The sequence below is a fragment of the Tripterygium wilfordii genome, chromosome 1, assembly GCF_013401445.1.
Source record: "Tripterygium wilfordii isolate XIE 37 chromosome 1, ASM1340144v1, whole genome shotgun sequence".
Lineage (NCBI taxonomy): Eukaryota > Viridiplantae > Streptophyta > Magnoliopsida > Celastrales > Celastraceae > Tripterygium > Tripterygium wilfordii.
Window position 1 is genome coordinate 526744 of NC_052232.1, and position 12481 is coordinate 539224.

The following is a 12481-nucleotide window of genomic DNA, read 5'->3' on the forward strand; positions in this document are numbered from 1 at the left end:
AACACATAACTTAAAGCCAATAATATTGTTGACGGCTATCTATATAATATATTATTGACATGTGCTTGAAAGCTACCAATGCCATGCATATTTTATGGGCCGGTATTCAACATGAATAACATGCAAGCATCAAAAGGACACCCAGATGAGATAGGGAACAATTTGAAAGAAAAAGGGGATTTGGATTATTAAGAGAAGATGATTATGTGCATTTTTTTTTATATAAGATTGAAAGTTGAAACAAACACATGTTGTATACAAAGCTCAAATTTTTTTCTAGTATTCTTTGAATATTTTATTAGTTGAAAAATATTTTATTCAACAGAGAGTTTAGTCACTTTAGTCCTTGAAGAGTGGATCCATAAAGAATATGCGTTAAGCATTATCTCATATTCAATATGCTGATGACATACTGATTTTCTGCAAAGCTAAAGAGAGATGCATATAAGTGGTCAAAAGAATATTGAGATGTTTCCAGATCATCTCAGGGCTTAAAGTAAATTCCTCTAAGAGCTCCCTTGTTGGAATTGGCATGAGTAGGTAGTGGACTAAGGCTATGGCTGCTAAGTATCACTGTAGAGCAGAATCTCTACCAGTTAAGTCATTGGGGACAGATTAACATTAATCCAATCAGCTCTGTCATATTTGCCAATCTACTACATGTCCCTGTTCAAGATGCCAGTGGTGGTGGCCAGAAAACTGGAATCTCTACAATGGAGTTTTCTGTCGGGAGATATAGAAGTGAAGAAAAAGTTGCACCACATCAGCTGAAAACAAGTAATACCACCAAAGCAATCTAGGGGTCTGCGGATTGGTGATATAACCCTGAAAAGCAAAGCATTGCTATTCAAATGGGTATGGAGATTCTTACAAAATGAGGGATCACTGTGGAGATTTGTTATCAGTGGAAAGTATACCAGAGGAAGCCAAGCCCTACTAAACACTCTTAACCATTCCTACATCCCCATCTGCCTCTTACTTATGGCAAAGTGTCCAGGCCCTAATGTTGAATCAAGACTCATTGTGGCATACTGTTTCAAGAGGGTATTGGGCATTGTTATTGCGAATGGAAGCTGCATAAAATTCTGGCAAGACAAATGGGTCACTAATAGGTCTCTATGTGTGATATTTGAGAGGTTGCTTGGAACATCTATCCAGAAGTCATGCAAAATTTAAGATATGGGATTCTGGAATAACAATAGCTGGGAATGGAGGTTTTTGTGGAGAAGGAACCTCTACAGATGGGAAGAGACTTTAATTGATGAGTTGCTGCAGTTGCTTTCAACCCTGTACACTATGCCCCAACAAAGTGGACAGAATAATATGGAAATTCTCTCCTATGTCAAGCTAGCTGAAGTGCTGAACTCCCTTCAAAATCCTATCCCTGTGGCCACCTTTCTACAAAGCAGTATGGAAGGGTCTTGCACCTCCTAGGGTGGAGATCTTTGCATGGATCATGCTCCATAAGAAACTTCCCACCAGAGATAATTTGGCACACAAAGGGATTATACTGGCATCAGCTAATGTATGTCTGTCCATTCTGCCTATCAGCCCAGGAGACTGTGGACCATCTGTTCTGCCAATGCACAGGTCCATCTAACTTGTGGTATAGAATGGTGGACAAGTACAGTGGATTCCTCCTCCTAATGATAAATTGAAATGGAATGTCGATGGTTCAGCCCTAGGAAAACTGGGCAGGGCAGGAATAGGAAGAGTACTACGGGATTCAGATCATTCATTTGCTTCTTCTCATGCAGTGTAGGGGTATATGAATCAAATGAAGCAAAGCTGAGGGCAATCAGCAGAGCATTGGAGTTGAGAATCTCAAACCCTATACTATCTGGGAAGGATCTCATTCTGGAGTCTGACTCTCTCAATGCACTTGAAGATGATGGATACGTGGATCTCAACTACGATTGCGAAAGAAAAAGGCCAAATTATCTGTAGCAGTATGTACACCAGAAACTGCGTTCACAAATAGAAACATGAAGCATGTTCTACACAGGAATATTATCCATGGGATACCCATCAAAGTCGAACTCGTTTTCAGCTTGTCCAATTCCTTCTTGCTGCTGGGGAAACGAAGATATTTCGCCACTAGTTATTAATGAACTTGGAAACATAAAACTTATGCACAAGTGTTTAATAAACAATACATCAAAATTACAGAGAAAGAAACCAACCTGCTTGAGCAATGCACTCATGAGATCCTCCTGACCAAAGTGCTCAGGGAAAAAGCTAGTCTGACAGTTAGAATCAGGAACTCTTTCTGTTTTAACTTTTATTGAATTTTCGACAGGAAGGGTATCGAGATGGTGACTGAGATTTTGTACGCTGCCAAGCCCATTTCCTTCAACCATAGAGAACATTTCCTTCCCCACAGAAGATACATTCATGAACTGTCCGGTCCTTTGCCCATATGAAGTTCCTTGACTAGCTAAAACTGAAGGCATATCAAAGTTGCCTTGCAGAGAGTTTGAAGGCTGAGAAGCGTCAAATGTCACACCTACATTCTGCAACTCCCAATCATGGGATTGATACTGACGAAAATCACTAAAAATATCATAACTTGGAATGAATCCTGGCAATCCTTTTATGTTTGAGCTAACCTCTTCTTGAAACTCCCCCTTGGACGCAAGACTATATATAGCAGGGTTTCCTCCAAGAGAGAAACTATTTCCTGGCAATTGCACTGTCTGGTTCAATTGCAAATTCATCTTTGAAGATGTTTGCGGAACTGCAACATTGTACCCAGCTCCTCTTCCCTCTTCACTGATTCCATTTCTGACTAGGACTCCACCAGCAATCCCATTTGATATAGTATGCTGCCCGATGGATGATGGTAGCCGGGGGACATTAGCACCTGTAGTTTCATTTACTATCAGCCCTCGCGATTGTGGTTGAGCCATCTGCATCAAGTAAGAGTTACTTGGGCTGCTCTGACCCCCATGGTCATTGACTTGCAAATTGATGCCCCCGAGAGGTTGGGCAGTACGTTGCAAGTTTGAAAGCTGCTTTGGCAATGGCTCCATAGTTGCTGGAATTCTGTGAACTAAGTTCATTTGCTTATTACTGCTCATATGTTGTTGTTTACCCCCACCAAATCTCAACTCTTGATTTTCAAAGCTAAAAAGGTTCCTTTGATCACCAAAGGACATGGGTAAGTCAGGTTTGGCAGATGACCTACCAAGTCCAGCAGCTTTGAGAGTGGCAAGACTCTGGGTTGATAGTTGACCAGCAGCAGCAAGAGTCTGAAAATCAATGCCCCCGTCAAGTGGAGACAACCCAAAAGTTGCTTCCGAGGGATTGATAAAAGAGTTGCTCATATTGCCTTGGTACTGCACCCCACTTAGCCTCCGCAGATATAACCTATATTTCTGTTTCAGAAAGTTCATTGGTGAGAATTGCTAACAAAACAAGCCACGAGATCAAAAGGTAAACGATGGCAATGTGCATCTTGTTTTTTTCCAATTATTTGAAGAGAGAGAGAGAAAAAAACAAAAGAATGCTAGCAGTTTGAAACAAGTTTTCGTGTTTTTGCATTATGCTTCAATTTTCTATGTCATGCAACATTTTACCAACCTGGAGATGGCTAGCGACATTCTCTCTGGTGATCCCAGGAACATTCATCAGATCCAGAATTCTCTTAGGAACAGCCTCTGCACCACACATCAAATTTAGAAGCATAAGGGGAGGGACCGATGGAAATATTAAACCCAAGGTCGAGGCAAAGCTAGCTTTTGAGAGACACCCATAAAGCAGTACATATGGGTTGAAATAGCAATCTTTTCAGGGAAAATATTAAACTATTATACAAAACCCACTTGCTTGATGAAAAATACCAGCTAGAATTGAAGTATGTTGCCAAGTGATCAAAGTGATCAAAGACAGATACACAATCATTAATTAAACCAGCTCTCAAGCCAATAAACGCGTATCAAGTAGGTTAAAGATATTAGTAAGATGTCCGTACTCTCAATGCCTAGTTGATTAACAGCTGCCACAAACTGTTGATGAAGCTCAACTGACCAAATGACCCGAGGTTTCTTCGATGTGGATGTATCGTCCTTCTCCTCCCCATCATCTTCTTCATCCTTTCTCTTTTTCAAGTTTCTAAAACTGCCTCCGTTTGCAGAGGATGAGTAATCTGCATCTTCGGATGGCTTTTGTTGCCGATCTCCATCTTCAGCACTTCCTGAATGCTCCGCTTCCTTCCACTCATTCTTCTTCTTCCGAACCACATGTTGCCATATGTTCCTTAGTGCCTCAATTCGAACTGGTTTGATCAGGTAGTCACAGGCACCATGAGTCACACCTTTCATTACAACGCTTTTCCCATCATCCGCGGACATCACTGTACAATAGCACATCAAATAAGATACTCTAAACTTGCGAAGTAACTGGACATCAAGACAGCAAAATTATTTCAAGTGACAGAAATAGTGAACTTACTGATAACAGGCAGATCCATCTCCAGCCCAATGTACTCCAGGAGTTTGAAACCGTCCATGTCCGGCATGTGGACATCGCTTAGAACAATATCAAACCGATTTTTGTTTTCTCGAAGCAGAGACAATGCGATTTCTGCTCGATTGCATTTCGTACCTGAAAAAGAAAACCCAACATAAACTACATGAAGAAGCATTCATCAAATAACATGAGCGCAAATCTTCAAATCTGTATAAACACACACCAATTGCTAAAGGAAACATGATACTCCCAAGGAGGAACAAGTCAAATTCAACCCGATCCAACACTTGGCTAAAGACTCAACTATAATTTATGAGTCAAGAACTTGAGCTAAAATTCTTGTATGATCAAAACATAATTGAAACCCAAGCATTACAGATTGACACAAGATACCCAAATCTGAAACTATAATTTATGAGTCAAGAACTTGAGCTAAAATTCTTATATGATCAAAACATAATTGAAATCCAAACATTACAGATTGACACAGGATGCCCAAATCTGAAGATTAATTCTTATATGATCCAAACATACTGGAAATCCAAACATTACTGATTGACAAAAGATACCCAAATGTGAATAGTAATCTTCTCCAATACCGCATATAGATAACACAAATCTTACACAAACTCAATAAATCTAAGTGTTAACAATTCACCAAACACTAGAAGGGAAAGCCAAATCATCTCTTGGAGACAAAAATAAGAGGAAATGAAATCAGAAGAAAGAATTGAAGTTAATTTCCAATAAAGAATACTTTCATAAAGGCAAGTCCTAAGCATCTTCTCCAGGATCATGAGACAAGTGGGGTCGTCGTCAACCACCAGAACACGCAAACCCACCGGAAACTGATCCGAGACATCTCCGGACTTCCAAGAAGCAGTGGAGCTCGCAGTTGACATAGATCCTTTGCCGTTGCTCAGATTCATAGCTCAAGAACACTATGATCTAAGACTAAGACTTACACCACAAAAAAATCAGTGAATTACATGCGTTGAACTAGTACTTGGCATCCAAGGGATACCCAGTTGAGATACGGAAGAATTTGAAAGAAAAGAAGACAGATTTTGGATTATTAGAGAAGATGATTGTGTGTATTTTATATGAGATTCAAAGTTGAAAGGAACAATTATTCAAAAGTGGGTAGTGCTTGAAGAGTGGATCCAGCTCACATATGAAGTTAACGAACTCCACCGCAGCAGCTGCATCAATAGTTTAACGTTATTTTTTTTTTTACAAAAATAAATATCTGTTACTGTAATCATAATCAACAACATTTACTTACTGCAAATGAGCCATTGGTTGAGTGGTAATGACTTTGCATGTCCCTGACTGAGGTCATGGGTTCTAGTCTCACCTCCTCCGAATATTTACAAGGAGGTGTGTGGGCTTCGTCTGCCCCTACGTGGGCTTGATAGTTTGCCCCTGCGTGGGCTTGATTTGTGCCTCCTGCGTTTTGTGCCTCCTGCGTAGGGCCTGTTGACACCTGTACTTTCATAGGTTTGATCTGGTGGTGTGTCGTATGTTGTGTTTGTACTTGTACTCAAAAAAAAAAAAACATTTACTTACTTTCCTCAGGTTTGAATTTTTCTTTTCTCAAAATAAAAAAGTTTCAATTTTTCAAATCATAGAGTTTGAGCTAAACCTAATAATCCACACTTCTTTAAAACAACTTCAAACTATACCCATTTTATGTTTCTCAATAATTTTTCCTAATTGAATACTTAGCCCCAAAACAGGCATTGATGTGCTCAATTGGCATGATTAATGAAAGCTAATTATGTTTCTTTGATGGCAACTTGGGTTTCATAAGATGGTATGTTTGAAGCAATTGTTGTACATGTTTGTAATTTTATGTCCAAACACATTTAAGATATTGTTCGTTATAGGTCAAGGGTCCGTGCAGATTTGTTCTTCATGAACCATTATCATTGATACTTAAACCCATCAAACACATCTCTAATGTAAGAGGAGCTAAACTCGCTTTCTTGTATTACTATTACGTCATTTCGGTGTGTTTGGTGAGGCGGTACACAGAGCTGTACCTCACCAAACACCTGATTTTTGAGGGTGGTACCGCCCACCAAAAGGTGTGGTACCGCCCTCCAAGAAAAAGCTCCAAAATGGAGCTTTTTCTTGGGCGGTTTGGGTTTGGCGTGGGTCCCATGCCAAAAAGGCATGGGTCCCACGCCTAAAAGTGACTGATTTGTTTTTTTTAAAATTTTTTTGCATGTGGGTCCCATAACTTTGTATTAAATATTGATAAATTAATAATTACATTTGTACATTAATAATTACATTTATACATTAATATAATAATTATGCTTATTAAATGGCTATTTAAATATTAAATTAAAATAATTATAATTTTTACATCATAAATTATATTTATAAATTAATAATTATGCTTATTAAATGGCTATTTAAATATTAAATTGAAAGAAATATAATTTTTACATCATAAATTATATTTATAAATTAATAATTATGCTTATTAAATGGCTATTTAAATATTAAATTGAAATAAATATAATTTTTACATCATAAATTATACTTATAAATTAATAATAATATAAACAAAATATATTTTACACAATTTAACCGCTAACAACAGTTAACAGCTTTACCAAACACCTCAAAGCTTATTTTATAGCTTTAAGCTCAGCTTTTTATTCACAGCTTAACAGTTAGCGTTGAAAATCAATACAACCGCTCTACCAAACACACACAAAGTTACTTTGCAGTTGGGATCCTATAGCGGAAACTGCTGGCAATTCCCCATCTCATCGTCCAATCAATTTTTTGAATTTAAAAAACGACGCAGTTCCCATATGCTAAAACATATCGACGATGAGACACAAAATTGTAGGAGTTAATTGAAGTTTTCACTGCAGGCACGTTGAACTGCTTTGAGACACCTTCATTGGCTAAACAGTCTAATTTGTGAAGTTAATTCTTTTGTCGTATTTAAAAAAAAAAAAACAAAAATTCCACTAGTGGAATGGGTTTTAGGTGATCGAACCCCATGCCACGTGGCAAATCATGGAAGTTTGAAAATTTCAATTAGTGGACCAATAAGCAAGTAGGTGTTGGGCTGGGCCCCTACCAGCCCGTCTCGGCCCCTCAAAAACTCTCATCGGTTGACTTGAAATAGTAGTTGGGGGCCCACTAGTAGTAGTGTACGTGCACCTTTGATCACATCCCTTGTCATGGATCACCACAAAAAAGCCTAAATCAAAACAAGATAATGGAGGTACAAGGAAGGGAAGGATAACCAAAAGGGTTTTGGTTATTTTGGTGATGGAAAAGCAAGTCGGTTGGGTTCATTAGTGTTGGTTACAATTATACTTTGATAGTGATATTTAGAGCATCAATATATATACACACACATTTGTGTACTATGTTTATGTTTGGTTTGCTAGTAATACCATAAAATAAGAATCTACTCTCTTTTTTTAACCAAGAATGACACCGACATGTTTACTCTTTGGACAATTAACATAAGTCTAAACTCTGGTCATTAAGCTGCGTGACTGAGTATACATAAGTTTCTCACATAATAAGAGGATAAATTGGGTTAATCCCCAGCTCTTGGTCACAAAAATATTGTTCTTAGCATAAATCGAACTCAGAATTTCTCGAGTTCAAACAATTTAGTCCCAAAAAGATTCGTCAACTAGGTTAGAAACGACAACGAAATTAGAGTTGAATTACTCTCATCAAAGCTTTTATTCTAAAAATTTCAAGTCGACTACGTGAGTTCATGAGAAAATCAACAAAATTAAAGTTGGATTACTCAACGTAAACCCAAAAAAAAACTGTAAACACTTGGTGATTTGATCCCATTTATTTATCTTTCCGAGTACTTTATGTCACCTAAAGGAATTGAAAATTTTGAAACGACTGATTAAGATGTTCTTGGCAACTAGTAATCGTGTTAAAATATAATCGTATAGTTAGTTTTTTTTTTATTTGGCACAAACCTTATCACATACCTATTTTAAGAAAAAGATACTGATTTAGAGTCTTAGACCACAAAAAATGGGTTGTGAATTGTGATCCATATATAATGGGTTGGATTAGTGGATTTCTTAGGTGCAATTCATAATAATTAAATTATTTTAAAACGGGGATTAGTCATCAATCACCCTCATTGCGTACCATATAAATATATGTGTGTGTATATCCACTTTAATTAGGGATATTACTTATAAATCTAACCTGGTTTAGAAAGTTTTACTAACTTGGTTTAACATAATTAACCATAGCTAATAAAAACCAGAGTCTTGTCAACCCATCTAATCATGATTAAGCCATATCTTTTTTCCTTTTCCTTTTTCTCCATGTCTGTGATTCAGTGATTGGAACTATAATTCAACTTCATATTTAGTGAGAACTGACCAATAATCAAAATAACCGTCTGATCAATCGATTAAATTCTGGTTAAAAAAAGAAGAAAAATTGATGGAAACCGACGACGTACACCCATAGTGTCGCTTGACAGTTGACACCAAGCAAATCTGTCACACAAAAAGAACTTTTTTAGTTGAAGAGAGGAGTTATGTACATATTCCAAAAAGAAGCCCATGGAAGGTGCAGGTTAATAGAACCATAGAAGATGGACAAAAAAAAACCTATAGTTGGGCTTGAGTAGCCTACCTAATGTTGCTATTAGCGGGCTGCGCCAGTCGACACACTGGCAAAATTAACTATAGCTGGGCTTGAGTAGCCCACCTAATGCTGCTAAAAACGGGCTGGGCCGGTCTAAAGCAAAAGGCAAAACTTTGCTATTAACGGGGTGGGCCAGTCGGGACACTTGCAAAATTAACTATAGTTGGGCTTGAGTAGCCCACCTAATGCTGCAATAAACGGGCTGGGCCGGTCTAACACAAAAAGCAAAACATTGTGCTCTCGTTGAGAGTCGAACTCAAGACCTCCCGCTTACTAAACGGGTGCTCTAACCAACTGAGCTACGAGAGCTTGTTGGGAGCCGGGTTAAAATATTATTTATCAAGAAGATATCACAAGCTCAACCGGACGCCATTCCTAGAAGTTCGGTGGAGAGTTTCTGTACTCCCTCTCACAATTTCGGGTCGCCTTCCTCACTGACTCCCTCGGCTTCTAGGGTTTATGTTTTCTGTACATTAATGCCCAAACTTCATCCATATGTTACACGAAGAAATTCAAAATCTACTCTTTGGGCCACATGTTTTAGTCAATCGGATGGCGTCTGATTCGTGGAATGCTCGTCTCTCTGCAAATTCTTCCCGGCGATATCAATCACGATCCGGTTCGTTTCTTATCCTTTAATTCCTATATTGCCCCTCCATTTCCTTCTGTTTCCCAGGAAAATGGAATTGCTTATTATTTTGGTTTTCCTTATGGTTTCTGCTTCGTGGTAGATGTGTTTTATGGAGGACACGATGAGATAGAAGGGGACGAGGGTTCTAGGCCGGAGTTTTTATGCCCCTTCTGTGCCGAGGACTTCGACATTGTAGGGCTTTGTTGCCACATCGATGAAGACCATCCGATTGAAGCCAAGATCGGGGTAGTTTTTTTGTTTAATATTCAATTGGTCTACTTTTGTGGTTTTCAATATATTTAATATCCCCCCCCCCCCCTCGTTTTGTATACTTGGACTGTGCTCTCGCATATGAAAGTGATTAAATTAGAAAGTCTTGAAAACAATTGCAGAGACAAGATAACTTCGATGTTTGATTTTGGTTGTCGTGGTGATAGGCTGCACTGTGTGCTTTTAGCTTCTTTTTTTTCAACACTTCCACCATCAATGTGTGAAGTTATTCGTGAGAAGGGACTCTTTTTTATGATAATGATTCCGGGTTCGTGGAGTTCTTATGGCATTGGTGATGGCAAATGGAGATGTGAGAGACGGGGAAGATATTACTGAGTTTTGAAAGTCCTGGCTTTCCTTCACTTAGAGTCGAAGAGTATTTTTCAAGCATACATGCACATACACACAGGGACTATAAAGATACATGTTGAATATATTCAAAGAAAATAATAATTTATTTAATCTAGGAAGAGAGTTTTAGCTCCCGTTTTAAAAATGCAATATATGAATTGTCCTCCCTCAAGTTGATGTAAAACACCACATTTCCCTCAAGTTGAGCGGAAGAGTGAATTTTTATCATTTATATAGGATATGATACAATAATAGCCAATTCATAGTTTGTTTTGTTTCTCCTTCAGCGTGGCAGTTATTGAATGACCAGTTTGGATACTGTATTCTTGTTACTTACATTTTTTAATCGATTATGTGATAGTTCATTTGTTTTTTTGGCCTGTTTTTTTCAGGTGTGCCCAGTTTGTGCAAAAAGGGTGGGAACGGATCTTGTTAGCCACATTACTGTGCAACATGGAAGCTTTTTTAAAATATCCTTTATATCATGTTTGGTAAAATGGTAGGGCTGTTTTGTGTGAATTCTATCTGAGAAAGGGAGAAAAAATAACCTCTGATCATGCTTGGAGTTGGGGGACTCAAGTCTAGGACTTAAAAAGTTGAAGTTGATACTAAACTGAAGTTGATCTTGTTCTGAACATCCTTTTTTAATTGATATTTGTGAAAAATCAATGAACTGTCTCACTGCTACCTGTAGGTAAGGTAACACTTATATTTCAAGCTTCTGGTTCCAGGTTTTTCCTGGGTTAGTTTTCTTGACGAGTGGTGTTTACTGAGAGATGTCACAAGCCGGAAAAGTTTTCAATTAGAATATGGTTGTCAATCTTTTCTTATTGAGAATTCCTTCATGTGGCTGCTCTTCTCCCATTGATTAGTGAGAACTTTTCTTATCACTTGGTTTTGTGTCTCCATTACCTTATAATTAAAACCACAACCGTTCTCTCTCTTTTTTTTAGCCTTGCTTTTCAGGGTCTATATCTTCTTCTTCTTCTATGGATCATTATTTATTTGTGCTTTTCTATTTTATCTGTCAGGCGCTTAGAGCTTCTATTCCTGTTCTTTCTAGTTGCTTAGTGTCATTTCTTCTGTGTGGCCACACTTGAGAGTTTGTAACATTCCTTGACTATAGATTACGTGCAGCGTAAGAAGAGATTGCGCAAGGGTGGATCCAATTCCACATTCTCGATGTTGAGAAAAGAGCTGCGAGAAGGAAATTTGCAATCCCTGCTTAGCGGATCATGCATTATTTCTTCCTCTAACACAGAGTCCGATCCAATGTTGTCGTCATTTATATTTAACCCTTCTTCTGTTGATGAACCTGTGATTGTAGAACCACTTTCTTCGAATGAAGCAAGTTCTGTGCAGGAAACTTCAGTAGAGGAATTCCCAGATAGGTATGGGACATCTATTTTCTATTAAGCAATTTTGAAATCTGCTTTCCGGTATCTGATAAATGAATCTTGAGCAGGCTTCTAGTGTATAAAATGAATTTTTCAGTCATTCATCCACCAATGTTTTATGTGGAAATGTTGCTCTAGAGGTGATGCGATGGCTTGATCAAGTACCTTGAGTTACATTGTTGTGCGTCAAGTTATATTGTTTGTCATTAGTCATTGCATATGGGAATAGCTTTTGTTGGACATGCTCTTGCAGTCATTCTCCAACGTTGCGATTATGCTTCAAATATATATCTAGAAATCATGAAATATGAAACTTCATTGCTTACTGATAACTAACTTACTTGGTGGCTTACCTTTACGAACCATATATCTGATGTTCCGACTGTTTTGGTAACAGAAAAGTCCAAGGGCCAGCTTTACCAGACAAGGATCAAGAGGAGAGGGCTCGGAAGGGTGAGTTTGTGCAAGGACTGTTGCTGTCCACAATGTTTATAAGTGAGGTGAGTTTCCGAGCGACCAACAGCATTTTCCGGAGATGAGGGTATCTTGATTATCATGGTAGGACTAGGTCAGAAGTAGTGAAGGGTTACTGTTAACATTATGTCATTGTATCTAAATGTTACGTGTATATAAGTAAGGTTTAAAACCTTGTCCGTTCTATGGTTCCTTTACTGAAGCAAGAAGTTTCTAC

The 12481-nt window shown here is 38.1% G+C and overlaps 2 protein-coding genes and 1 non-coding gene across 6 annotated transcripts; 1 reads left to right on the forward strand and 2 right to left on the reverse strand.

The window, feature by feature from the left end:
* Nucleotides 1-362: 362 nt before the first annotated feature.
* On the reverse strand, nt 363-5631 carry LOC120002911 (two-component response regulator ARR2-like). Of its 3 annotated transcripts, none has more exons than XM_038851772.1 (6): nt 5228-5631; nt 4453-4605; nt 3974-4354; nt 3583-3659; nt 2184-3377; nt 363-2072 (listed from the first exon to the last, which is right to left on the reverse strand). In XM_038851772.1, exons 1-6 carry the CDS (start codon nt 5397-5399, stop codon nt 1998-2000), a joined length of 2052 nt encoding a protein of 683 aa, XP_038707700.1. In that variant the 5' UTR covers nt 5400-5631; the 3' UTR covers nt 363-1997. The 3 variants fall into 3 exon arrangements, with proteins under 3 accessions (XP_038707700.1, XP_038707705.1, XP_038707711.1); XM_038851777.1 differs by having other exon boundaries at nt 363-2069; nt 5228-5399; XM_038851783.1 differs by having other exon boundaries at nt 5232-5365.
* Nucleotides 5632-9376: 3745 nt separating this feature from the next.
* Nucleotides 9377-9450, reverse strand: TRNAT-AGU. The gene has a single exon. It is a non-coding gene; the product is annotated as a tRNA-Thr (tRNA).
* A 77-nt stretch (nt 9451-9527) lies between these two features.
* Nucleotides 9528-12478, forward strand: LOC119997369 (protein DEHYDRATION-INDUCED 19 homolog 4-like). 2 transcript variants are annotated; one of them, XM_038844335.1, is made up of 6 exons: nt 9530-9760; nt 9873-9914; nt 9954-10018; nt 10786-10863; nt 11525-11784; nt 12188-12476. In XM_038844335.1, the coding sequence occupies exons 1-6, from the start codon at nt 9637-9639 to the stop codon at nt 12327-12329; spliced, it is 711 nt and encodes a 236-aa protein (XP_038700263.1). In that variant the 5' UTR covers nt 9530-9636; the 3' UTR covers nt 12330-12476. The 2 variants fall into 2 exon arrangements, with proteins under 2 accessions (XP_038700256.1, XP_038700263.1); XM_038844328.1 differs by having other exon boundaries at nt 9528-9760; nt 9873-10018; nt 12188-12478.
* The last annotated feature ends 3 nt before the right edge of the window (nt 12479-12481 follow it).

What these genes read in the sequence shown, in the direction of transcription:
- LOC119997369 (XM_038844328.1), top strand. Translation starts at nt 9,637, where the DNA reads ATGTTACACGAAGAAATTCAAAATCTACTCTTTGGGCCACATGTTTTA. An exon ending in CGATTGAAGCCAAGATCGGG is followed by an intron (nt 10,019 to 10,785) that starts GTAGTTTTTTTG and finishes TGTTTTTTTCAG; the next exon opens with GTGTGCCCAGTTTGTGCAAA. An exon ending in GTAGAGGAATTCCCAGATAG is followed by an intron (nt 11,785 to 12,187) that starts GTATGGGACATC and finishes TTTTGGTAACAG; the next exon opens with AAAAGTCCAAGGGCCAGCTT.
- LOC120002911 (XM_038851772.1), bottom strand. Translation starts at nt 5,399, where the DNA reads ATGAATCTGAGCAACGGCAAAGGATCTATGTCAACTGCGAGCTCCACT. An exon ending in TAGGACTTGCCTTTATGAAA is followed by an intron (nt 4,606 to 5,227) that starts GTATTCTTTATT and finishes TTTCTTTTTCAG; the next exon opens with GTACGAAATGCAATCGAGCA. An exon ending in TAATCAACTAGGCATTGAGA is followed by an intron (nt 3,660 to 3,973) that starts GTACGGACATCT and finishes TGTGTGGTGCAG; the next exon opens with AGGCTGTTCCTAAGAGAATT.